The 27305-nt window shown below is 40.7% G+C and overlaps 1 protein-coding gene across 4 annotated transcripts in view; it reads left to right on the top strand.

The window, feature by feature from the left end:
• PLS3 (plastin 3) overlaps window positions 1-26840 on the top strand; it is a 79532-nt gene extending 52692 nt beyond the window's left edge. For all 4 annotated transcript variants that reach the window (XM_026478861.4, XM_026478862.4, XM_044392137.3 and 1 more), the window contains 14 exons: window positions 459-622; window positions 6933-7062; window positions 7535-7667; window positions 9194-9275; window positions 10424-10589; window positions 13171-13313; window positions 15888-15983; window positions 20117-20312; window positions 21505-21583; window positions 22349-22463; window positions 22961-23094; window positions 23425-23548; window positions 23768-23892; window positions 25600-26840. In XM_026478861.4, coding sequence (XP_026334646.1) covers window positions 459-622; window positions 6933-7062; window positions 7535-7667; window positions 9194-9275; window positions 10424-10589; window positions 13171-13313; window positions 15888-15983; window positions 20117-20312; window positions 21505-21583; window positions 22349-22463; window positions 22961-23094; window positions 23425-23548; window positions 23768-23892; window positions 25600-25732 — 1820 coding nt within the window. In that variant the 3' untranslated portion in view covers window positions 25733-26840. The remainder of the gene's footprint in view (window positions 1-458; window positions 623-6932; window positions 7063-7534; window positions 7668-9193; window positions 9276-10423; window positions 10590-13170; window positions 13314-15887; window positions 15984-20116; window positions 20313-21504; window positions 21584-22348; window positions 22464-22960; window positions 23095-23424; window positions 23549-23767; window positions 23893-25599) is intronic.
• Window positions 26841-27305: the final 465 nt, after the last annotated feature.

Genomic DNA, 27305 nt, shown 5'->3' on the forward strand with positions numbered 1-27305 from the left:
GCATCAATTCCTACAATACTCTACTAGACTAACGGGAGAATGAGGGGCATAAAACTTCTAAATAGATACAGTAGAAATTGTTTCATACCATGGTGGTGTTTTATTGGTATATAGTCTATTATTTTTTAAAAGTCCTGTCAGCTTTCTGATTTAAAAATAATTTATTAGGCAACTCTGCTTTGTTAGTATTAAGGATGCTATTTTTAAGTGAAGCTACTTATACACTGTTTAAAATACAGGAAACATGATGTAAAACCATGCTCTTTCAGTTAAGATTTGCAGTTCCCTTTAAAACAACCTTAGATACCAACAGTGAGAAGAGCGAGCACTGTATTCAGGCGAGCTTAGGAACTGAGTCTCAAATGAAGAAAAATGCTCTGATCCTAAGAATACTCTGAGAGGTTAACTTATTTCTCCTAAACTTTTCCTTTTTTTGCCTGCTCTCCCTTCCTACAAAGATCTCAACAGCAATGGATTCATCTGTGACTATGAACTTCATGAGCTTTTCAAGGAAGCCAATATGCCATTACCAGGATATAAAGTGAGAGAAATTATTCAAAAACTCATGCTGGATGGTGACAGGAATAAAGATGGGAAGATAAGTTTCGATGAATTTGTTTATGTAAGTATGTGAAAATCCACCTTTATTAGGAGTCACGACTGTTCCTTTGTCTAGCGGGATCTTACAGTAATGAGTCCTATGAAGTTCCTAAATGTATCGTTATTAGTACTGTTACAACTAATAGAATTTCTCTCATCCCACCACAGGTAGTTCTTTTAGCCATTAGAGTATCTTAGCAAACGAATTGAGAAAAAGAACATTGACCGAATCAAAGCTAGAGCACAGTACTTGCTGTGAAAGGCGAACCATTTGCTCTAGGGCTTCATTAAAGGGCATTTTTCAAGGTGCTAAGTGCCATTCTTGAAGTGCTCTTTTGTCTCCCTTGGTGTCTCCCTGGGGGAGGAGGGTGCTTCCAGATGTTAATGCTACACCCTGACTCACAGTCTTGGAAGCTTCCTGAGTTGAACTTTCTGATTAAAAAGATGTTTGCGACTCTCGCCTTCGTAGTATTTAACCGTACGGTTTTCTCTACGATGATAATTTTGATAATTACAAGTTAGAAGCATATCTTTTTAGTCCATTGGAAGAGGCATTTAAAATTTTTGTCTTCCTCTTCTGGTATCATCACATACTCCTCAAGGTTCGGGGCTGACTTAGTTCTTCTACTTCCAAGCACCTAGTTGCATAGTCAGTGCTTGGAGAGCGTTTATGTGGCGCCCCTTACTAACTAGCCTTAGCTGCTAGTGATCAAGGTGATTGGGCGCCATTTTCAGTCCACAGCCGTTGACAAGAGTATTTGAGATGTAGCTGTTGCCTCTGCCCTTGAGATTTTATTGGTTTTATTTATTAATTTAGGGCCGGGTTTGGCTAGATCTAGTTAGGCATTCCTTTTACTGTGTTGTAAACAGGTAATTAGTTGCCTGGTGTTTATCCCAAACTCCCCAGCACTCTTCTCCTCCTTTTCCATGGTAACTGAGGCTCACTATAGCCAGTGAAATTCTGGTATGTTCTCTCCCATTAGAACTAACTCCTTTAGGACACTGTTAAGAGCTCCAGAAGCAAATTGACTAAATAATGATGTCTGCAGAGCTGAGAGCATTTGGCGGGGGGCGGGGAGGGCTGCTGTTTTAAAAATGTAGACGCGTCATAATTATAATGGTAGCATTCTTGCCGGCTTCTTTTGAAATACTGATTTCCTCCCCACTGTTTTTGTCTTCAGTTATTGCCAAAGCCTTTTGTTTTGAATTCTGTGTTCAATAGTAAGTTACAATTGACTTGCACTATGAGCACTTGCATGTCCACGGATATAAACGTGCTCCCCTTGTAACTGCATGTTGAATTGTGAATTTAAAGCAGCTTAGAGCAATAGTTAACTATGATTGGTCATTTTGGAGATAATTTACTGCCCAGAATTTTAATCTACTAGAAAGAACGGACCTAAATCATTAAGATTTGCAATGTGGCCAGTATTATTAAGGACAAAATTATGAAAGTGTCTTTGAGAAAAATGATCTTAGGAAAATAGTTAATTTTGTAGCTCTTGAAATGTTGCAGATTCTTCTGAGCTGTTGAGGCTTTGAAGTGAGAAGGTTTGATTACCTTAGCATAATCTTAAAAAGTAAATGATATGCATAATAATTTTGGCATCATTAAGAATTTTTTAAAAATATTAATGAGGACATTTTAGGTTAAAATGTACATTTTAAAATTGGAAGGAATCGATATATTTATACTCTTTCATTTTTCAAATATGAAGGACAGTAAAATAACCTGCCTGAAGTTTCAGAATGATACCACTGTGACTGGGCCGAAAGATGGGTGTCTGACCGCATGTCTGTCCACTTCCTTCTGCTTTGTCACCAATGCGACAGCTTAAAAATTGTCACAATATGGGTAGATTTTAGTCATCTGTGAAAAAGGAAGCGAGTTATTCCTATCAGGTATTAACATAAGGAAGTAGAAAGAAACATGTTCTTGCATCTTGGGGTTTTTTATTTAAATTGTTCCATAAAAGGTGTTAATTGCAAAGCAGCCTACAGACAAAATCAGTTAATGTTAACTTTGGAGAAGAATATATATATATATACACACACACACATACATACATATATATCAGAAAAGAGTCCCTAAATTATATGTAAACTTCAGATGTTAAAGTTAAATTTAATACCTTGATTTTGTTTCTTCTAAGTATCTCAAAACGACATTACTGGATTTTTATACCTACAAGGTAATAGTGGGGTTTTTCCCCTGCATCTTTAAAAAGACTAGTGTGGCACTTTCTTTCAGCAGAAATGTCTGCATTAAACTCTTGTTTTCATAGTGAGAAATTTGCTGTTGCATAATGTTACTAAGTTGTTGACCTGCTTTAGGACTTTTGCTAATAGCACCGATCTCATCAGATTAAATAACTTCATATAAGTAAAGCGCTTAGAGCAGTGCCAGGCATATAGCAAATGCTAAGTATATGTTAGCTGTTGGGGGTAGTGCTTTCTGGTTTAAAAAAAAAAAAAAGCGGTGTTCTTTTCCTATTACTAAGCTCAGGCCTACAACAGATTCCAAAAAAAAAAGGAAAAAATTCAAACGTACTACTTTGGAAACACTTTGGAAGCAAGCCTCAAACCCTGGAAGCCAGTCAATATTTTGTAATTCTTTCTGAAATCTTTCCTTCCTCCTAAGTCATTATGCCTCTGGATTGCTTTCGTCTGGCGGCTAGTCCTGCACGGAGCTAGAAAGGTGACGAAACTTTACAAAGGAATAAGAAAAAAATATATATATATATATATATTCCATAAGAGGCTGAAAAAAATGTATAGAACCAGAGCAAGCAGTGCACGCCAGGAGTTTGCCTACGCATGACAAAGCCAGTCCTTCCTCCTCGAGGGAAAACAGCATGAAACAGTGAGCTCATTAGTATCACAACGGGCAGCTTTGAAAAGATTCATTGAGAAGACTTCAGCACAGTAGTTGGCCTTGTGTTATCTCTGATTTCAGAGATTCGTGTTAAGCCAGGGCTTCTACTCAAATAGCTGTATCATCCACTGGAGCAATTTCTTCCCTAAAGTAGAAAATAAAATGCAAATTTGCCTGCGGTGAGTCAATTGAAGATACATAAATCTTCAATTATCCCTTTTAATTTTGGTTTTTAAATCTAAGGAACAGAGGAAAATACCATGAACTGGAAAGTTTGAGCATGGCTGGAAACATTTATGTAAAAATATTTAGACTCTAAACGAAGGTCATATAACCTTTGTAAAGCAATTAAAAATTAACTGAAATTAACTGATCTAATTGCAACTTTGCTTTCCTTCCCAAGCATGAGCTTAACTACAGTGACGTAAGTAGTTGCTTTAGGATATTACACAGCAAACTTTTTTTGTTTTTTGCATTTATTTGTCAGCTGCAGTTGTGATCATGGAAACCAACCGAATTTTTAAAAGCAAACGATCTTGAGGCAAATATAGTCCTAATAAAAAAAAAATAATAACTTTCCATAGGTCATTTCTGAAGCAATAACATTTTAGACGCTTTTTTTTTTATCATGCCAGTGATTTATGGAATGTCAGTCACGAGGGAAAGCACACCTTTCAGATTTTAATTTCCTAGACAATGTCTAACTAAATGGAGTTCAGAACGAGGTAGAATAGTGAATATTGCGTTTTTACTGAGCAAATATATAGTTCTCAAAGGGGAGTTATAGGGACAAAATGCATCACAGTGAAGACTGCTACATTCACTGGTCACCATTTTGTTGTGTAATCTTGCCTCAGAAGTTAAGGTACATTAAATGAAATTAAAGTTGGTCTTAAAAAAATCAGTGTACATAAGAGTAATTTCAGTTACTCAGAAATTGCCCAGAGCGCATGAGTAGTCAGCTCTACGCTACGGACACTTAACAGGAGTCAGTACCATGGCCAGAAAGGAGGAAAAGTGATTTCGTCGGTTGCGTGCAGTATTTAGAGTAGTCTATGTACCTATATAGACACAGACACACACGCCACACGTGCACACCCGTTCTAAAATTCTGCCTCTGAAATTACAGGTGGAGCAGAAAAATCACAGCTATGGAAACTGAGTAAGCTTGACTTGGTGGACCTTAACTACTCCCTGTTTTCCTAAATAAAATTGGGTTTGTAAGTCCAAGGGAAGTCAGGATTTTAGAAAGGCAAAAGGAGAACATGACTTCATGAGAGGGCCACCCACAGCACCTATAACAACTTTCACACCAGTTACAGAAAGTCTTTCTCTCTGATTTGGACTAATGACAAAAAGGTTCCCTCCTGGGAAACCTAAATATAAAAAGGCCCTGCCTGCTTTTGGCCTGACACCGGCTTGTGCAGGACACAGGGCTTGGTTAGTGGCACGTGGGGCTGGATTTCAAACTTCTCCTTGTGCCTGTTCTCATAGATAACAACCTAAACTGCTACATGGCGTGACCCTGGTGCATGAACTTCAAATATGGGCTGCACCTCCGGGGGTGTGCACACGCCTGTGTGTGTGTGTGTGTGCGTACATACCTGTCAGTTATGCCAAAGGCCTTTGACTCCTTTTCTGTTAGTTCAGCAACTCTTCCATTAGGGTCATACATTCCCTTCTGTAAGTCCATTTATGTGCTGTAAACACCTTTTTTTTTTTTTTTTTTTTTTTTTTTAAGATTTTACTTGAGAGAGCACGCATGCACACATTTGGTGGGGGGGCAGAAGGAGAGGGAGAAAGAATCCCAAGCAGACTCCCTACTGAGCGTGGAGCCCTGTGCGGGGCTTGATCTCACGACCCCGAGATCATGACTTGAACTGAAATCAAGAGTCAGATGCTTAACTGACTGAGCCACCCAGGTGCACCTTTTAAAGAAATTTTTATGAAGATGCTACATCTTGCTCTCATTTTACTGGAGGTGGCTGCTTTAGCCATGTGCACTGGTAGAGCAGAAACAAGTTTGGGCTTAGGTGAGTTCCAGTATTTAAAAATACATAGATAGGGGCGCCTGGGTAGCGCAGTCGTTAAGCGTCTGCCTTCGGCTCAGGGCGTGATCCTGGCGTTCTGGGATCGAGCCCCACATCAGGCTCCTCCGCTATGAGCCTGCTTCTTCCTCTCCCACTCCCCCTGCTTGTGTCCCCTCTCTCGCTGGCTGTCTCTCTGTCGAATGAATAAATAAAATCTTTAAAAAATAAATAAATAAATAAATAAATAAATAAATAAATAAATAAATAAAAATACATAGATAATCCCGGGGCACCCAGGTGGCTCAGTGGGTTGGGCTTCTGACTCTGGATTTCAGCTCAGGTCGTGATCTCAGGGTCCTGGGATCCAGCCTCGCCTCGGGCTCTGTGCTTAGCAGGGATTTGAGGATTCTCTCTCTCTCTCTCTCTCCCTCTGCCCCTCTCCCCCCCCCCCCACTTGTGTGCTCTCTCTAAAATAAATAAGTAAATCTTTAAAAAATATAGAGAGGTAGTCCTTTAGAATGTCCATTCAGTCAGGCAGGTGGGTAGGGGTATGAAATTTGCTTTGTTACCGCCTGCTCTTGTGCAATTAGAATGTACACGTTCATTTTGTTAGCCACGTTCTTCACTGTGACGAGAAGCTGGATTTCATAAACACTCAAACACGACAATCGCTGAAAAGCCTCTTTTGTGTTTATCCTCCATAGTTGTCTTTTTGCTGCCAACTTAAACCATTTTTTCACCTTATTATTCTGTAAATTTTGAACAAACTCTTACCATTTTACCCCCAAAAAAGGTTTTTTTTGGTCGAATCATAAAGTTTCATCTTTCTCTGCATTAAGAATTGTGGTTAAAGGGGCACCTGGGTGGCACAGCGGTTAGGCGTCTGCCTTCGGCTCAGGGCGTGATCCCGGCGTTGTGGGATCGAGCCCCACATCAGGCTCCTCTGCTATGAGCCTGCTTCTTCCTCTCCCACTCCCCCTGCTTGTGTTCCCTCTCTCGCTGGCTGTCTCTGTCTCTGTCGAATAAGTAAATGAAATCTTAAAAAAAAAAAAAAGAATTGTGGTTAAAGAAGGGGATCCTTCAGCCTTTTCTCTCCAGGGAACGAGCAAAGTCTTACTTGTTGGTAGAAAATTAGCAGATTTATCTATGCCTTTGAACCACACTAGTTTTCGGCTTAAAGTGGATTCAATGCATGCAGCACTTAACGTTTTTGACAAGTGTGTGCAATTGACTGTCTGGCTTCGTTTTCAGTAGCAGTATTGTAGTATTTATTTAGCATCTTGAAAACTCAAGCCCAGTTGTCCATCTCCTTTGAGACTCACCACCCGTGTGGGAAAATGTAGGTGAGTCTCAAAGAACATAGAAGGGCTTACCGTTGCGCCTGATTTAAAACGAATCGTGAGTTAACAACCCATTTTCATTCATAGATTTTCCAAGAGGTAAAAAGCAGTGACATTGCCAAAACCTTCCGCAAAGCCATCAACAGGAAAGAAGGGATTTGTGCTCTGGGAGGCACTTCCGAGCTGTCCAGTGAAGGAACGCAGCATTCTTACTCAGGTAGTAGAGTTTCACGTGCGCTAGGTTAACACAATGACCTAAGTACGGTGCCTGCTATAATGTCAAGAAGGGGCACTAGGAAAACATCGCTTCCTAATGAAGAATACGGCAGAAGCCCATATGCCATTCTAAGTATTTATTGTATGGCTTTGTTAGCTCGCAAGACATACTCCACAATATGAGCAATGGTAGGCTTTATTATAGTGGAGCTCTACAGGAATATAAGGAATAATTTTTAAAGAATTTGGTAACTAACTTCTCTAAGGATCAGTTCACCCTGCTCTCTCCCTCTTTTTTGTTGTTAATTTTGTACTTCCTATTAGCCATGCTGTATTCAAGTGTCTGGGTTTCCAAAGAGGAGAACCCCATGTTGGTGACACATGAACTTTTCAGCACTGCTGTACAAATTATTTTAGGCTTTAGAGTCAACCTAGAGTGTGAACTAATTTCTTGTTATTCAACATGACTTTAGAGGAAGAAAAATATGCTTTTGTTAACTGGATAAACAAAGCTTTGGAAAATGATCCTGACTGCAGACATGTTATACCCATGAATCCAAATACCGACGACCTGTTCAAAGCTGTTGGTGATGGAATTGTGCTTTGGTAAGATGTTGGTTAATTTTGTGTCCCGATTTCCAAAACAGCCTTCCGCGTAATTGATATACTGGTTTCTGGGTGCTCGACGGCTTCAACTCGGGAAACAATCAGAATTGAAAGTCGTCTGGGTGTGTCCGAGAAAGTACCACCAAGATATAAAACTCACTCATTTAGACTGGGGACCGCTTTGTAAGAAAGCTGCCAGCTTCTAATTTCTTCTCATTACTTGAGCCAGCAGAACATGACACCTTTGTGGGACTCAAGTATGTCAGCATCTACTTATTTTTACAGTACCATAGCTTCAAAATACAAAGAGGACCTCCTCTTCAGTTCCCACTCTCCAATTACTTATGTCCAAAAATGCGTTTGTCCTTGCTGCTGCCCCAGAGCCAACAGTATCTTGGCAGAAAGCATGTAAGATGATCAACACTTTGTCCATTGACGGGTCTGCCTGGGTTTGTCTTCAGTTTCTGTGTAAGACCAACCCACCTGCAGTCAGAATGTTCAAACCCCTTTGCATTTCACATTGCATCTACTATGATCCCTGTTAAAAAGCATAAGACATCCCATTTCGTCCATGTATAGGCACTAAAGAAATAATTCCCTCATGTGTTTTAATATAGAGAGATAATCACATGATACTATTGATTTGGTATTTAAATCTGACATAGGGGCGCCTGGGTGGCTCAGGCGGTTGAGCATCTGCCTTCAACCAAGGTCATGATCCTGGGGTCCTGGGATCAAGCCCGGGAGTCGCCTCATGCTCCCTGCTTAGCAGCAGGAAGTCTGCTTCTCCCTCTGCCTCTGCCGCTCCCCCTGCTTTTGTGCTCTCTCTCTAATAAATAAAATCCTTAAAAAAATAAACCTGACATGGAAAAAAGCATGGTTTTCCCTGTGCAGAATCACATATTTTGGGGCAGTATTATAAACACCTAAGATGTTGGCATCTAATTCCAAATTTTACCAAATGAGATTCGTCTAAAGAAATCACAGATTCTAGTCTAATTAGTAGAACTTTTCTTTCTCTCACCGCTAGATTAACAGCACCTAATATCGTGCTTAGCTCATCATTTAGACTCTCAGTAAATATGGTGAATGAAAGAATCTCATTCTCAACAAATTTACCTCCTCGTGAATAAATGGTCATTCTTAATTTGTGACTTTTACGATCGAGAAGAGACACAATTTCCGTGTGGGATTTTATCTGTTTTTAAAATGTATTCAGTAAGGTTTTTTCAATATCCAAGTTATTCATTCTTATAAAATGATGGGAAGATGCAAAAAATTAAAATGAGAAAGTATGCCCCAGTCCCCAACTCAGAAATACCCAACTACCGTAAACATTTTGGTCCTTTTTTTTTCATGAGCATTTATCATATGTATAGTTTTTTTGTGATCAACATGATAAAAGTCATATTTTGCACTGAAGTTTTTCAGATTACATGAGAGATGTGTCATGTGCCTTAAAACATTTGTGAATATTTGCAGGCTCTTTCAAAGTAAACCAACTCCTTGCTTAATTTGTGTTTCAGTAAAATGATCAACCTTTCAGTTCCTGATACAATTGATGAAAGAGCAATCAACAAGAAGAAACTGACACCCTTTATCATTCAGGTACACATTGATCTCCCTGCCCTCTTCTAGGAAAACTGCCTTGTGAGGGCCTGTTCATCGGTTCTACCCTTTGTATCTTCCCATTTAATTCTTATAACGACTCTTGAGTTTAGGACTGTTAATCAAGATTTGACAAGAGGAGAGCTGAGACTCAGAAAGACTCCTGAGCTCGCCCAGAGTTAACGTTGGAATTGAAGTTCAAATGCAGGTCTAACTCCAAAGCCTTGTGTTCTTCTCATTACACAGTGTGTTCAAGCATGCAGAAAAAGCACAAATATTTAAGCTCTTAATGAATTAGCATGCTTAAGCAATGGAGCATTTTTCTTTTCCATTAAGTGAGTATTACACACTGAGATAGCAAAATTCCCTCGGGCAAGAGAACTTCTTGGGATGTGGAGATTGCAACGTCTAGAACCTTTTCAGGTGCATGGAATAGACCTCTTGTTTAGGCACTTTTAGAAATACAACGACTCGAGCACCTGGGTGGCTCTGTCGGTTAAGCGTCTGTCTTCGGCTCAGGTCATAATCCCAGGTTCCTGGGATTGAGCCCTGCTTGGGATTCCCTGCTGAGAGGGGAGTCTACTTCTCCCTTTCCCACTGCTGGTCTCTCTCTCTCTCTTTCTCTGTCAAATAAATAAATAAATAAATAAATATCTTAAAAAAAAAAAAAGAAAGAAAGAAATACAATGACTCTTGGGGCACCTGGCTGGCTTAGTTGGTAGAGCATGTGACTCTTGAGCTCGGGGTTATAAGTTTAAGTCCCACATTGGGTGTAGAGATTGCTTAAAAATAAAATCTTTAAAAAGAGAAAAAGAAATAGGACCCTTAACCCGCATGGATATACTGACTCTAGTCACTCAGGCTTTTCCTTTCATGACAATGTCGGTGTACTTCAAAAGAGACCAAATAAAAATACCAAGTTAGCTTCCCACGGAATTCTCGAAAGACAATAACAATAATAAGGCTGAGATTTGTTTTAGCTATGCCCTTACCACCGAAGTCTGGAGTTTGTTGTCTGGAATTTGTTTTCTGTGGATCATGTGTGCCTGAAATTAATTTCCTCGTTGAGCATTATTTTCAGTAAAGGGAGTAGACTCCTAAAAACTGGGAAGGTCAAGAAGCAAATGTGTACATTGGCTGTCTTGCAGGAAAACTTAAACTTGGCACTGAACTCTGCTTCTGCCATTGGGTGTCACGTTGTGAACATCGGCGCAGAGGATCTGCGGGCTGGGAAACCGCATCTGGTTCTGGGACTGCTTTGGCAGATCATTAAGATCGGTTTGTTCGCCGACATTGAATTAAGCAGGAATGAAGGTAATGGAACACAGTCATTATTTTGAAAGTTGTTTATTGGGTATTTTTTCTTGGTCACGCAGACTGTCGTGCTTTCACTTAATTGAGGTGATTAGATGATAGCTAGAATTAACAGAAGGTAATGCTATAGTGTTGTTCTGGAAAACAGTCTAATTACAACTTTTCTTCTTTAGTAGTAATTCACATTTGCCTGGTGCTTTAGAATTCATTTTACAATAAAGACACAAAAGCACTGAGAGTTTAAGGAACATTCCCAAGGTCCCCAGACTGGGTATCTTTTCTTTTCTAATGTTCCTGCACACCTCCCGCCCCGCCCCATCTTCACCCCCAGATTGAGACCTCGTCAAACTATTCTACCCCACCCTTGATGGTCACATATTTCCTGAACTTCTTACGGCGTGGGGTATCACATCACACCATGGAGTTGTAGAATGTATAAGCACATACAACCCAATTGTCGTGTGTGCTGGGCAATACTATCTGATCTTCTTCCTGCAAAGCTTAAAATATTAAACACTACTCCAGATATTCCTATTTTATTCCAGAAATCACTCTCTCAATCCTAGTTACTTCTGGGGAATATCTCTTTGGGGTTCTCAGTCTTTCCAAGGCTCCAGAATGTCTGTCAACAGTCTTACTTTGCACATTGATCCACGATAAGACTTTTTTGCACTTTAGAGACTGTTACACTTGCTCTTTCAATCAGCTCAAAGGTACCTATATTTGAACAAATACAATTACTCTCATTGCTGGCCTTCTTCACAGTGGTGTTTGTCTTGTTAAAGACGTTGAAGTCTGTTGAGAAAGGCAGAGGGGACAGCAAAATAAAATCACATTGGCTTATGTAGTAAATCAAATGACTTTTCTTTGACAAGGTCTTAGGTACATAGATGTCAGGCCTTTTAATCCTCTCTAGCCTTTGACGTGGTGGAATGGGGGAGCAAAGGAAGGGTCTTGGACAAATGACCTGCTGCTCCTGCCCTTGCTTAAATCCCTCAGTGTCAAAATGATGTGGCATAAAGCAGAGTCCTTGAAAGACAAAGTGTGCCTGATGAAGGTATTACTTAGACCTCTTCAGAAATCAGGCAGTTTCATGGGGCACCTGGGTGGCTTAGTCGGTGAAGCGTCTGCCTTCGGCTCAGGTCATGATCTCGGGGTCCTGGGACTGAGCCCCACATCGGGCTCTCCGCTCAGCAGGGAGCATGCTTCTCCCTCCTACTTTACCTCTGTGCTCGCTCTCTCTCGCTCACTCTCTCTCTCTCTCTCTCAAATAAATAAATAAAAATCTTAAAAAAAAGAAATTAGGTAGTTTCAGCCTTCTTGTTCAAGCTAAACCTCCTTTTATTTCATGGGAGGTAATTATTGCATTAGGCCTACACAACTTACTCCTAAAACAATGCTAAAATGTAGACTATTCTGGGCCTCTGGGTGGCTCAGTCGGTTCAGCAACTGTCTTCAGCTCAGGTCACGATCCTGGGCAAGATCCAGTCCTGCACTGGGCTCTCTGCTCTGTGGGGAGTCTGCTTCTCCCTCTGCCCTCCCTCCTCTCATGCTCTCTGTCTCTCTCACTCTCTCAAATAAATAAATAAAATCTTTAAAAAAAAAAAAAAAAAAGCTCTCAGGGATCTGTAAATAAATAAATAAATAAATAAATAAATAAATAAATAAATAAATAAATAAATTTTAGACTGTTCTTTATGCAGACACCCCCTGCTTCTACCTATTACCCATAAGGAATATTTACCAGAAACCCTTGGCTTCTTCTACACATTCAATTCAACCACAAAAAATAACTGAGCAGCTTTTACATGTTAGGTGCTGTAGAAAATGTAAAGTTAAATTATATCCCTTTAAAAATAGATTTAACCTGGGGCGCCTGGCTGGCTCAGTGGAATATGTGATTTCTTGATCTCAGGGTTGTGAGTTTGAGCCCCATGTTGGGTGTAGAGATGACTTTGAAACATGAACATATTTTTTAAATGGATTTGACCCTTCCAGAGTCAATTAATTATACTTAAATATAAATACTGTAGCGTTTCAGGGCACCTGGGGTTTTGGGGCGCCTAGGTGGCTCAGTCAGTTGAGTGCCCGACTCTTGATGTTGGCTCAGGTCATGATCTCAGGGTTGTGGGATTGAGCCCCGAGGTGGGCTTTTCAGAAAGTCTGCTTGTCCCTCTCCCTCTGCTCCCCCCCACCCCCCATCACACTCAGTCTCTTTCTCTCTCAAATAAAATCTTTAAAACAAACCAAAAAAGGACAAGTTAGGTAAACATATGACATAACATGAAATGTTTTAAAAGCTGTAATTTATCTGCCATTTGGAACATGAAAAGTAATAAAGAAAATAAGTTATAATATATATTTGCTATGTATTCTCATAACACAGTGTCTTTATCTAGATCATTGTATAATTATCTACTAATATATTATCTTTTATTAGACTATCAGTACCTAAAAATGAGGAACTAGGTCAGACCAGTCATTGCACCTCTGTTACCTGAGTGTCCAAAGACTAAATGAACTAGTAATGACCATTGTCATATACTATATTGGTTGTGGGGTATTTTTTTTTTTCTTACAGCCTTGGCCGCCTTACTTCGAGATGGTGAGACTTTGGAGGAGCTTATGAAATTGTCTCCAGAAGAGCTTCTACTCAGATGGGCAAACTTTCACTTGGAAAACTCAGGCTGGCAAAAAATTAATAACTTCAGTGCTGACATCAAGGTAACCACACCAAGAACCATCATGCCTTTGGGGTGTGCGATGGCTTGGGGGATTTCCTCCCAGTTAGACAAGGGAAAATCCTGCCAGCGCGTCGCCAGGTCTTGTTGGCTCTCCGCCCTGATGATAGATTGCAGGAGAGCTGAAACCTAGTGAAGGGTACTGGCGCTGAGTCTAGCTTTCCTTCTGTGGGAAAGGGTCAAAGTATTCTAGTCCTAAAGCTCTCTGTTCTGCCGTCTGTTAAACATGGGGTATCAAAGGGTGGGCCATGACCATTCTCTTCCTAACTGCCTTTCCCAGACCCCAGGATTTAGTTAGTAAGTCCTGGAAGAGAGAGAAAGGGCCCCAAGATTCCCCTTGCCCTTTCTTATTTGGCTTCTTTCTATCATGTGCTCCCACCTTTAGGCATTGAGTTCATGAGGGTAGTGATGAGTTCTTATATATCCCTGTGTCTCCTACCTCAGCCCCTGCCCTAGGGCCCTCCTACCAAAGCCCACCTCTAACCACAAGACCTGTCACATGAAAGACCTGCCAATATTTCTTGTGTTACATTTTGGCATTTGCTGCTCACAAGCAGTAAGGAAAACACTAGCAGAGGAAGGAGAGTTGGTAGCTTCCCAGAGAGAGGGCCAAAATCACCATAGCAAAAATACCAGAGAGTTCTCATTCATTGACTCGACTCTCTCCAAAATCCAAAGTATTTGGACCCAGGGAACAAATTCAAGGATCTTCACCCGATGTCATTGTACCACAGGGCTATGAAAACAATGGTCTGTGATCGTGTCAATGTGCTCAACGGGGAGAGGAAGTTGTGGGATATTTGCATTACTGATTTCTCCAGGGAAAATTAAGGATAGCTCCCAAATTATAAGACCAGCAGGCCTCCACCCCTTCTTTTAACTTACACAAGATGTTTGGCCAGATATATTTTTGCTTTGTGCATGAGATGTGTTCTCGAAAATCACTCTTAAATGGATTTTCTGTTCTGGGAAAACATCTTTGTACATCCCTGAAATGTACAAAAGGAAGTATTGTTTAAAAATGGAGCCTGCCTTGAATCTTTTTAAAAAGCAGAGGATTGTTCGGTAACGTGGAGAAAAAAGCTTCCAATTTATCTATACTTCAAGTGTAATTTCACCTGTAAAGCCCTTTCCAGGGTAGAAAGACAGTGCTGGGTCTGCTCTTTACCCATTCTTCTCAAGGGCATAGGCTTCGATTGTGAGTTGTTCATGTACCATTAGGAAGAAATCGTAAGCAAAAGCGTTTTCATGATGGTAATGCCCTATTACGGAAGGCAAGTCCTGTGCCCGCTAATGGTGGGATCTGGGTTAGCATTTCATGAATGGCTCTGAAGTGGATTTCATGCACCTGATTTTCCCCGCTCTTCGAATCATTTCTGGCATTCTGTATCCAACTCGCTTAGATGGCTCATTGAAGATGCAGCTCCCAGAGATTCGTATTTGCTAGGTCTGGGGTTGGACCCAGTAATCTGTATATTGAACAACTTCCCCCAGGGGATTAGGATGCACAGAATCTGCAGAATTTACTAGGAGAAGCGTTCCTTTATAAGCCTGTCTGGACCGTCAAGGTTCAGTCATAGTCAAGGTTCCCCACAGATCACCGCTGGGAAGGTCATCTTCCAACAACAGGATTAAGGAGTCTTGACTCCAGTTTCCGTCCCCTAAAGGCAGAAGTTTACTTGACATGTGTGTTGAAGACTGTTGTTAAGTGTTTGCCCTGGTACAATGGTTTTCAAGTTGTCTTCTGTGGAGGGTCCACACAGCCTGAATTCACCTAGCCTACCCCCCTGTGAGCAGCGCCACTTTGAGTGACTGGGATTCCAAGTAAAAACATTCAAACAGCGAATGAGTTCAGGAGCTTAAAACAAAAAGAAAATCTTCAGGGGGCGCCTGGGTGGCTCAGTCGGTTAGGCGTCCCACTCTTGATCTCGGCTCAGGTCTTGCTTGATCTCAGGGTCATGAGTTCAAGCTCCGCATGGGGTTCCACACTGGGTGTGGAGCCTACTTAAAATAAATATCTGATTTGGTTAACTATATTCAGGTCATACAGGGTTAAATGTTATTTCACCAACTCAAGTGTTACTCATTTAAAAAATGTCATTTAAATTTACAGTCAAATACATCTTCAACATAGCTAATCTCAATAAGTTATGGTTTATATTGTGTTTTGTAGTGATGTAACCTGTCTATTTTCTCTTTCCCTATGCTTCCTGGATTTCTGCTCCTACTTTCTTTTCTTGCTTGTTTTATCTACCAAGCTTATTGACTTCAGTAATTCAGTGAAGGTACAGAACTAGTTATGTGTTTACTAGCATTATTGTATTGGTAATGTTAATCAATTGTAAAGTCATGATAACATCCAGTTATCCATATTCGAGGCAGACATTAGGCCAGATAGATGGACTTTTCTGGGGAAAGATCTGATAGATGAGAAGACAGAGATTTGTGCCATATGTTCTCACAAAATCCAATGCAAATATCCTTCCAAACATGGGACAATGGGATACATTCATTCTTCGTAGATGTGATCTCACCAAGATTTTCTATTCATTTGTAGGATTCCAAAGCCTATTTCCATCTTCTTAATCAAATTGCACCAAAAGGACAAAAGGAAGGTGAACCACGGATAGATATTAACATGTCAGGTTTCAATGTAAGTATAGGTATTCACTTGAATGTTACAGTCTTACAAAATGATTGTCAGTTTCTTCTAAATAACAAGAATTTTTGTAATTGCATGTAATGGTGTTGACAATTTTGAGCATTATTTTAAAATTTATTGCTGTGGGTATCATTCAAAGGCAGAAAGATTAGCTTGGTATATTTTGATAGTTTATTAGTGAGTTCCATAATGATGGCACTATTGGTTTATATTGATTGCATAAAATATGCAAAGAAAGGGTGGAGAGATAAGTGCTAGAAACTAACCTTTTCCAAGTGTTTGGATTATAATCACAGTGAGAGATGTAATGACAAGATATTCATATATGCGTCTGTGATATTCCTGTGTTGAGAATAACACGAATATGTTTACAAGTTGCGGATCCCTGATATCCAACTTGGGGACTCACTCATGGACCATATTCCCTGGTTGCATCACTCATTTGTTCAGTGATCTTGGACAGATTTCCTCCCCAAATTGGATCTCACTTTGCTCATCCATAAAGAAAGGAGTTGGACTAGATGATTTAGTCTCAAGTTTCTAGGATCCCCGGTACGTTCTTTGTACCTGTTAGATATGGAATGCACTGTACTGATTTAGAGAATCCGTATTTCTAGCCTATTAGGCAGTAGGATCGAGTAGATAACATGGGCTAAACCACTTACACTGCCCTTATCAGAATTGAATTTGTAGCTGACCTATGTGCTTATATTTCTGTCTGTATGTTGGACGTGAGACTCTCTGGTTCAGGTCACTTGGTATGGATGAGAAGCTGTCCTGTGCACCGGGCAGCTGTCTGGGCAGGCTCGCCAGGTGATCTTTTGCCTGCGTAAATGGCAGCAGTACACGAACTGATTCTGGTTTCGAGACAGCTCTTCTCCATTCAGTCTTCCCTGGTTGATCTTCAAACACTCCTTTGTCTCTTCCCTCCTCAGAATCCTTCAAGGATTCCTCATTGACTCTAGACTTTAGTCTGAAGTGTTCTGCTTAGCATTTAAGGTCCTACACAGTCTTGCTCTAGGTCTGCTAACCAGTGCGCTTGCCCACGAGTCTCTACCCCCACCCCCCCGCCCCCAATACTCATTTTACCTCTGAGCCTTTGCTCACACTTTTCCCTTGTTGGTCAGTGTCCTTCAGCTTTTTCAGCCTTATAACCTTCTTTAGGGCCTGACCGATGATTGATTTTTTTATATTCATTATCACATCAGGTTTTCTCATGATCCTTTGTAATGCCTTCTGGCTCCCATCCGGTACTCTCCCATCCCAAGCAACCACTCATTTGCTTTCTTTCACTTTATATTAGTTCGAATTTTCAAAAGTTTTATATAAATGGACCCCTACAGTCTGTATTCTTTTTTTTTTTTGTCTAGCTTCTTTCACTCAGCATAATATTTTGAGATTCATTCATGTTGTCACATGTATCATAAATGCATTCCTTGTTTATTGCTGAATTATATTCCGATGAATGGATATACCACAGTCTGTTTGCACATGCACTTGTTGATGAGCATTTGGATTGTTTCCAGTTTGGGGCTATTACAAATATAACTGGTATTGAACATTCATATAGAACTCTTTGTATAAATGTATGCATTCATTTCTCTTTGGTAAATACCTAGGAATGAAATGGCTGAGTAATCGGGTATGTGTATGTTTAACTTTTTTAGGAAGCGGCCAATTCATTTTCCAAAATGGTTGTACAATTTTACATTGCTACCGGCAGTATATAAAAGTTCCAGTTCATCCACATCCTCACTAACACTTTAGTGTGGTTAGTCCTTCTAACTTGAATCATTCTAACAGGTGCCAAATGATCTGTCATTGTGATTTTAATTTGTATTTCCCTAATGACGTATGATGTGGAACATTTTTTTTTTTTAAAGATTTTATTTATTTACTCGACAGAGATAGAGACAGCCAGCGAGAGAGGGAACACAAGCAGGGGAGAGGAAGAAGCAGGCTCATAGCGGAGGAGCCTGATGTAGGGCTCGATCCCATGACGCTGGGATCACGCCCTGAGCCGAAGGCAGACACTTAACCGCTGTGCCACCCAGGCGCCCCAAATGTGGAACATTTTTAATGTGGTTATTTGCCATCTATGTATCGTCGTGTTCAAACATTTTGCCCATTTTTAATTGCATTGTTTTTATTAGCAAGTTTTGAGTGTTTTTATGTATTTTGGAGACAAGTCCTTGATTGGATATGTGATTTGCAAATATTTTCTCTCAGTGTTTTTCAAAGAACAGACGTTCTTAATTTTGGCAAAGTCAGTTTAGTCCTTTTTTCTTTTATGGATCATGCTTTTGATGTTGTATCTAAGAAAGTTTAGCCTAACGCAAGGTACCAAATATTTCTTCCTATGTGTTTTCCTAGAGGTTTTATACTTTGAGGTTTTACATTTAGAAATAAAACGTTTGGGGGGCGCCTGGGTGGCACAGCGGTTAAGCGTCTGCCTTCGGCTCAGGGCGTGATCCCGGCATTATGGGATCGAGCCCCACATCAGGCTCCTCCGCTAGGAGCCTGCTTCTTCCTCTCCCACTCCCCCTGCTTGTGTTCCCTCTCTCGCTGGCTGTCTCTATCTCTGTCAAATAAATAAATAAAATCTTTAAAAAAAAAAAAAAGAAATATAACATTTGGGGTTCACTTTGACTATGGCGTGAAGTAGGGGCTGAAGTTCTTTTTGCACATATATTTTTTTTATTTGATTATTTTTATTTCACTATTGTCTGTTTGACTATTTAAAATTTTTTTTTGTTTTTGTCTACTCTAAAGCTTCCTTCTATTCCAGTATTCTAAATGCTTCATTAGGAATGCCAAGATGATCAATAAAGACAGGATTTTAAAATAAGTTGGTGAATAGTGTAAAGCAAACAATATTAAAGTACTAACTGACAGGTTGCAAGAAATAAAATAGGCTCTATGAGAGGAACTCACTATGCTCAGAGAGAACCCTGAAGAAAGGTTGAATCCCACTCCATTGCCCATCTGCTGGTGGTTACTGATTGTTTTGCAGAAGGTAACAAGGGTAACACAATAAACACACATTGTTCTGGAGTCCTGCACAATCAAGGCACCTCACTGGAGGTTAAAAAACTGATCAAAGATAGCATCACCCATTGAAGACAAAGTTAAGACTGTCAAATTATACATTCTGGGCAGCTTTAGTTTAAAAGTAACATTCCTCAAGTGTCATTTATCTCTTCTTTTCCCACCGGATTGTAAAACCCTTTCTCCCATGACATTGTTCCGCAGAAGTGCTTAGTTTGCCCCTGGGGCAAAACTGTGGTGTGTAAATGTAGGAAGTGCCCAGAGTGCAGCTCTGTTCCTTTCCAAGTGTGGGTCACTGGAAACCAGAAGACCCAAAAGCACCCGTTCCTCCCCTCCCGTGGCTCCAGGTTTCTCACTTGTAGGCTTGGGAGGTGAGAATAGTGGGTGCCTAGGAAACTGTATTTTTGACATCGGGCTGAAATGATTAGATAAATTCTTCACCAAACCCTGTGTTAATCCAGAGCTGGGCACTCCTCTTTCGGGGGGAGGGGAGAGGTAACAAGTTAGGAGTCATGGGAATTAGTTGGAAGTAAGTATTCCTTACAGAAATGAGCAACTCTGCTTCAGCCTGGGTGGAAAAATTAAGTCAAACAAACCGTAACCAAAAAAAAAAAAAAAAAAAAAAAAAAAAAAATCCTTGCAGAGGAAAACTACAATTTGAAATACGCAATTTAAACCTGAAATTATTGGAAACTGCTATTCTTGATGATTATTTTTTAAATACTTTCTCATAATTTCTCTATCATTTTCAGTCTTATGCCTTTTTAGGGCCCAGTTAAAAAATCTGAACAGTTTTAGCTTTTTTTCTTGAGTTTTCACAGGAGAGATGTAATCCCAATTGGGTTAAATGTACTGTCCTTAGATAAATGATATGGTGCCACCCAGTGTGTTTTTGAGGTACTGCACTCAAATACGGCCAACTTTTTTTGCTGTTGCATTCAAAACAATTTTATAATAAGTACCATACGTTGGCTAAGAGAAAGTAGAATTGTACATCCAGCCTGTCATTGTAGGGAAACATTTCTATATTTTTAGTATAGCCTTTTAAAAGATGCCTTCTTATTTTACTTCAACAGGAAACAGATGATTTGAAGAGAGCTGAGAGTATGCTTCAACAAGCAGACAAGTTAGGTTGCAGACAGTTTGTTACCCCTGCTGATGTTGTCAGTGGAAACCCCAAACTGAACTTAGCCTTTGTGGCTAACCTGTTTAATAAATACCCGGCACTAACCAAGCCAGAGAACCAGGATATTGACTGGACTCTACTGGAAGGTAATTTGAAGGTTTCTCACATTCTAATGTGCGGGATACCAGACCAGAAATACATAGGCCATGATGATTCCAGGATCTTGACTTAATGTTTCCTTCTCCACTTTCCTTTAGCAAATCTCTGCTGGAAGTAGACCCGAGGGCTGAGTAAAAAGCGGTAGCTGATAAAAAGGGGTGATACCGGGAAACTTGTAAAGTAGTCAAGGATCACCTAGCTTAAGGCCACTTAGTAACCACTGTTTTATTTTACTATTTTAGAAATAGGTCACCTTTTAAACCTCTCACCAGAAAAATGTATGTATACATTAAATTTGACCTATCAGTTTACAGGATTATTTCATTCTTCCACAGTCAGACCAACCAGACAGAACTAGCCCCAGTTCCTTTTCTACTCACCTGCTCAAAAAATCATAACACAGGGGGCCTGGCCAGCTCAGTTGGTATCGCATACGACTCTTGATCTTGGGGTTGTGAGTTCAAGCCCCACGTTGGGTGTGGAGATTACTTAAAAAATAAAATCTTTAAAATGATCATAATCATGGATGCCGATTATTTAAGTTTGGGGAAGGCAGAGTTTACCTTTTCCAGATTATATATTCATGAAGTGTAAGATTCAAAAATGCACAAATGTAATAGTCATACCTTGACTATCCAGTGGCAGGACTTTAAAATCTTTAAATTTTTTGCTTTTCAAGTTTCACATAACTTGTTGCTGTAATATAGTCATGTAAAAGGAGTGCTCGTGTGTAACTTAGAATTTATAAATGTGTAGAGGGAAGGTGTAAATTCATGAGTATAAAGGGTTCGTATGACCAGCCCCCCAAAATTTTTTGGCCCCCCCCCAATTTTTTAAATGTAAAACTGATAACATCAGTTACTTTTGAGGTATGGGGATTTGGAGAGATACTGAGGAAGCCTTACAAGGGGGAGGAAATTATAAAAATTCATAAACTTCTAAATTGTTTAACTGATTATAAAGTTGTATTCTTCGATTTTAAAATAAATTCAACAAATTTTGTAAAATAAGCCTGTACCTAGAGAGAATGTATTTAGAGAGAATGTTTGGAGATTCATATTGGAGAAAACCTCTAGATTTGTACAGAGGAAATGAAATAGTCTTAACTATGAATTGATATTATATGTACGTATACAAGGTGTTTAATTAATATAGAAATTTTGTGAATATTCTTAATAGGAGAAACTCGTGAAGAAAGAACCTTCCGTAACTGGATGAATTCTCTTGGTGTTAATCCCCATGTAAACCATCTCTATGCGTAAGCCTGTCTACTGTTATTATCAGTTAGGAACATCGTGAACGGATGCCGCAGAAAGAATTACCGCTCTAAACATCTCCTAGATGTTCGTTTACACTGGCTATTTAGATCGGAAAATGTGAAATGGTGACATCCATTATCATTCTCCAAATACACGGAAGCCCAGAGTCTTTCTCTACATGATCTTTAAGTGAAAGAGTGTATGAATGTCTTTCTAACACCCTATGGAATAGATCCTTTATATTTTGAAACAGAGACTGGGGAAGGCCTTAAGTACGCCATCCATGATGTCTTGAGGCCTTTGTACTCACTGTTCTCTCAGCCTGGAATGTTTTTTTCTGCCTCGAATGTATATTCAAGCCACACATTCAGACCCTGACCACCACCAACACTCCGTAACCCTAACCCTGGTTCTTTTTATCTTCATAGGAGTTATATACACCCCCAAATCAAATTATCTATTGATCCATTTACTTGTTTATTCTCTCTCTCTCTCTCTGTCTGACTCTAGTGTAAGGCCAGGGATTTTCGTCCTACATGCCCAGCTTCTAGAATAGTACCTTGCAAACCAGAAGCTGACGATGAGTATTTTAAGTGAATGGGATGGTGTTAGCTCTATGTTTAGGACAGACTGATAAAAAAGATGAGCCTTGGGTATTATCTGTGGTTTTATATGTTTTAGTTGCCAGTGTATTGTTACTGTTTTTAAGGAAACAAAGGCCCAGCTGTCTGAAAACACTGATCAAATTATTTTTAAATCTCTAGCGACCTGCAGGACGCCCTGGTAATCTTGCAGTTGTATGAGCGCATTAAAGTTCCTGTTGACTGGAGTAAGGTTAATAAACCTCCATACCCGAAACTTGGAGCCAACATGAAAAAGGTAGATCAGGGGCGCCTGGGTGGCTCAGTTGGGGCGCCTGGGTGGCTCAGTCGTTGGGCATCTGCCTTCGGCTCAGGGCGTGATCCCAGAGTTCTGGGATCGAGCCCCATGTTGGGCTCTTCCGCTGGGAGCCTGCTTCTTCCTCTCCCACTCCCCCTGCTTGTGTTCCCTCTCTAGCTGGCTGTTTCTCTCTGTCAAATAAGTAAATAAAATCTGAAAAATAAATAAATAAATAAACAAACAAACAAACGATCTTTAAAAAAAAAGAAAAAGGTAGATCATGAAGTTTGCTGCATGCATTTGTTACAGGCTGTTTTTATTCTCAGTTTCTTTTGTTTGGAAAACTCTTGCATCTGAGCTTCTTGAGAACAGGAACGGTGTCTTACTGATCTCGAGGCGCTAAGTACCCAGCAGCGCACGCGCGCATGCGTACTCACACACGTACGCAGCTGAAGCCGATGAAAATCCTCAACTATTTACTTTTTGTGGGTTTACAGCTAGAAAACTGCAACTATGCTGTTGAATTGGGGAAGCATCCTGCCAAATTCTCCCTGGTTGGGATCGGAGGGCAAGACCTGAACGATGGAAACCAAACTCTGACTTTAGCTTTGGTCTGGCAGCTGATGAGAAGGTATGGTACCCCGTGTTACCTGTTAAAGCTCCACTTCCTAGCGGTCTGTGAGCCAGTCCTTGCTATTTTCAGGTAGATGTGGCAATGACTGCGCCTTGGAAGCTTTTGGATTTAGACTCTAAAGTGAGCTTAAGTAACAGATAGATGCAAAAATTCAGAACAGCGCACGTTATCCATTTGAAAAAGACCTCTTTTACCTAGAATGCTGATACGCATCCATTATGAGGAGTACCAGCCAAGGCCATGGCCGCTGTCAGACTAGTACAAAAGGTGCATTTTTTTTTTTCTCATGAAGTAGATTGGGACCTTTTCTTCCACTTCTCCTTCCAGATACACCCTCAATGTTCTGGAAGACCTTGGAGACGGGCAGAAAGCTAATGATGACATCATTGTAAGCTGGGTGAACAGAACATTGAGTGAAGCTGGAAAATCAACTTCCATTCAGAGTTTTAAGGTAAGAATTGCACATCTGACGATTAAACATTATGTGCGCCAGAAAGGATCAATCATTTGGAAGGACAGCCTTTGGTTGGCTTGTCGGTGTGATTTAGTGTTGTGCTAATGGCAAGGTTCTCTTCACCTGCTGGGCTGGGTGTATGGCGACTTGATAGAAGTAATCATAGGTTCATTTGTACAAACTGAAAGTCTCGGATTTATTGTCCTTTGACACTAGGACAAGACGATCAGCTCCAGTTTGGCAGTTGTGGATTTAATTGATGCCATCCAGCCAGGCTGCATAAACTATGACCTTGTTAAGAGCGGCAATCTGACAGAAGACGACAAGCACAATAATGCCAAGTAAGAGACACTGACGATAACGATGACTAATACCCACGGGCTTTGTAGCCAGGCAGCTCTGCATTCCCACTCAGGCTCACCACTTAAGAATCATGTTACCCTAGGGGCACCTGGGAGGCTCAGTTGGTTGTTCAGCGTCTGCCTTCGGCTCAGGTCATGATCCCAGGGTCCTGAGATCGAATCCCATTGTCGGGCTCCCTGCTCAGTGGGGAGTCTGCTTCTCCCTCTGCCTCTCCCCCTGGCTCGTGTTCTCTCTCTCTCATTCACTCTCTCTCTCTCAAATAAATAAATAAAATTTTAAAATCTTTTAAAAAACAAACAAACAAACAAGAATGTGTCACCTGAGGGAAGCCTCTCGGAGCCTCAGACTCCTCATCAGTACATATGGGAGCAATAATACTTAGAGAGTTTGAAATGGATACGAGATACAAGAGCCTAGCCCTGTGCCTAACATTGTAGCTTGGTCAGTTGTTGCTTTAACGAACTACTGAAATAATATAGTTTGTTTATCTTACAACAAGGAGAAAATGGGCTAAGAATACTCATGCCATAGATAATACTCTTCTGTCTAACTCTTTTTGAAACGTGTTATTTATGGATGTCTTTTTTTACTGTGCACAGATGGCCTTTACTACGTATGTTGAGTTTATTATCTTGGTCCCTAAATGAGCAGGATGTTTAAGCCTCCACTGAAACTACGCCCTGAGAGTTCTTTGTGGGGTGTCGGGGTGGCTCAGTTGGTTGAGCATCATCTGCCTTGGGCTCCGGTCATGATCCCAGGTCCTGGGATCGAGTCCCACATCAGGCTCTGGGCTCAGTGAGGAGTCTGTTTCTCCGTCTCTCTTTGCCCCTCCCCCTGCTTGTGCTCTGTCTGTCTCTCTCAAATAAATAAGGAAAATCTTTTTAAAAAGAAAGTTTTTTTCATTTCAGCAATATTGAGAAGGGCTTTTCCACCTGTCACTTCCCTTCTTCACCAAAGACCTAGACCGTGGCCTGGTTTTACAGGCAATCCATGAAAGCTAGACTAGCATACACTAAAAATCAGCCCACTGAAAACCTTTTTCAGAAACTTGATCATCTTTAAAGATTCATGTTTACGAAACCCCTAGAAAGTTCTCTTGTGTTAACTGAAGGGTGCCCCTGCAGATTGCCCTAGCTGGCCACATCAGTTCTTTCTGCCCTTTGTGTACCCTTTCCGGTCCTTGCTCTGACCGCACTGTCCCCACACCTTGTAGACGCTCTCCCCTCCCTCAACTGTGTGGAAGAATTCACTGCATCTCCCAGAGCAGCCTGGATTTGGACATGTGACACAGTCTTCCATCCCCTATCTCTAGGATCACACGAGAGCATCTGTTTTCCCATTACATGCTCAATGAAAATATCAACGTTGATTGTACAGCCCAATTTAGATAGTTGGGTTTTTTCTCATCTTTGTATCACGTCAGTGCTCCAAAGTTAATTCTCATTGCAGAAAAGGGGCGAATAAAATCAGTCCCAAGACGTAGAGCCAGAAAATCGGGTGTCACTTAAGAGTGACCTCAAAAACAAAACCGAAAACAACAGAAAGGCAAATGGTGCCGCTTTGAAGTTTCAGTATGAAAGTGTCGCATCCCAGCCGATTGATTTGTACCAGAGGAAACTGATGCCTCCGACCATATCCTTGACTAACAAGAGGTTCATCTGGATTTTTGTCCCCTTGAACAATAGGTACGCGGTGTCAATGGCTAGAAGAATCGGAGCCAGGGTGTATGCTCTCCCGGAAGACCTTGTGGAAGTAAAGCCCAAGATGGTCATGACCGTGTTTGCCTGCTTGATGGGCAGGGGAATGAAGAGGGTGTAAAGTCACCAATTTGAATAAGAACAGCCTTGCTCCCAGGTGCACGGTTAGCAGGTCAGCTCTTTCCAGGTGAAGTGCTCATGGCTGAAGGAACTGTTGGCCACTGAAAGGACTTACAGTTTCAGTGAACAAGACTCCTCATCTTGAGAGCTCACAGGGGAAAGAGTCTTAATGGCACCAACTCCTCTTTCCTGTAGTCAGAGTTGAATTTGTCAGGCACACCTGAAATGCGCTCACGGCCAAATCATTTACTCTCTCCTCCTAGATCGCTGCCCATGACATTGCCCTTTGCTCTATGTCGTGTCTGTGTATCTTTGCCCCCCTTAGGATGTCCACCTCTTCAGACTTGCTTAGATGATTGGATATGAATACTATTAGACCATAATTTTGCTTTTCCATCCAGGATGCTAGTTCGTATTCAAGAACTGTGCTCAGAGAGTATTTGGATAGGAGTATCCTTTGCTTATCTTTGTAGTACTGAACATTGGCAGAAGTAACTGGCTGTGCAGAATGTAATAGAAGCTTTTCGTATTCTTTTATTCTTGAAATCAGTATCTTTTTACAGTATTCTTTCTACGTGATCTTTTTTGTACATTTAAGAATATTTTGATTACATTAAATAAGACTGCTGATTTTGCTACTTTTTTTAAGGGGTCTTCAAGTAAGTAAAAACCATACATTGTAGGTAGAGGAAAGGTGTACCTTGATTTCGCGTCTACCCTCTCACACCCACGCTGTAAACAATTGACATATTTTGTCTTCAGACACTTGGTTCAATATATGCTTATTTGTTTTCAAAGCCTGTATCATCAAACTCTCTCTTTAGATTTAGAATGCTGTTGAATATGACACTTTTGAGGAGAGAGTGTGCTCAGAACGTAGACAGGATACGGTAGGCCAAGCATGCTAAGCGTACCATAAATTTTCTAATTTTCCACCTAAAACAAGGAGATGTCACTAAAAAATAAAAATATATATGTAGGACGTAATGTACTCTTGCTTTGTCAAGCTGTTTGCTATAGTTTCCAAGATCATAATGTTACTCTAACTCTGAAAAGTGATGTAATCTGGTAGCAATGTATTAGTTCAAATAAAGGCATTTACATAATAATCAGTCTCCTCATGTTTCTGCCCCTTCGTGGTTTGCCAGTCATGTTTGCCAGATTTTCCCCCCTGATATTCTTTTTCTGGTGTACTGTACAAAATGACATCTGTTCAATTTAAGTTCTTAGAGCTGAATTACAGGGACCGAATGAAGGAGAGTCCCAATGGGGTCAGAGGATTTTTCTCCAACTTACCATAATTTCCTCATCCAGTTCCTCCCTTATTTCCTTCTTTCCCATCCCACTCAGTTTTTCCAGTGTTCTGTCATATACAGAAGATCTAAGCAATGGGAGATCCAAATAACCAGTGAGGGGAGATGCGTTCTGGCAGGTTTTCTTATCCTTCTCGCCATCAACATTTTGGGGGCTGGCTAACTCCTTGCTGGAGGAGGGAAGGGGCTGTCCTGTGCATTGCAGGAGGTTTTGCTGGCCTCCCTGGCCTCTACCCCCAAGATGTCAGTAGCGCCTCCCCA

The sequence above is a fragment of the Ursus arctos genome, chromosome X (genome assembly GCF_023065955.2).
Source record: "Ursus arctos isolate Adak ecotype North America chromosome X, UrsArc2.0, whole genome shotgun sequence".
In the NCBI taxonomy this organism is placed as follows: Eukaryota; Metazoa; Chordata; class Mammalia; order Carnivora; family Ursidae; genus Ursus; species Ursus arctos.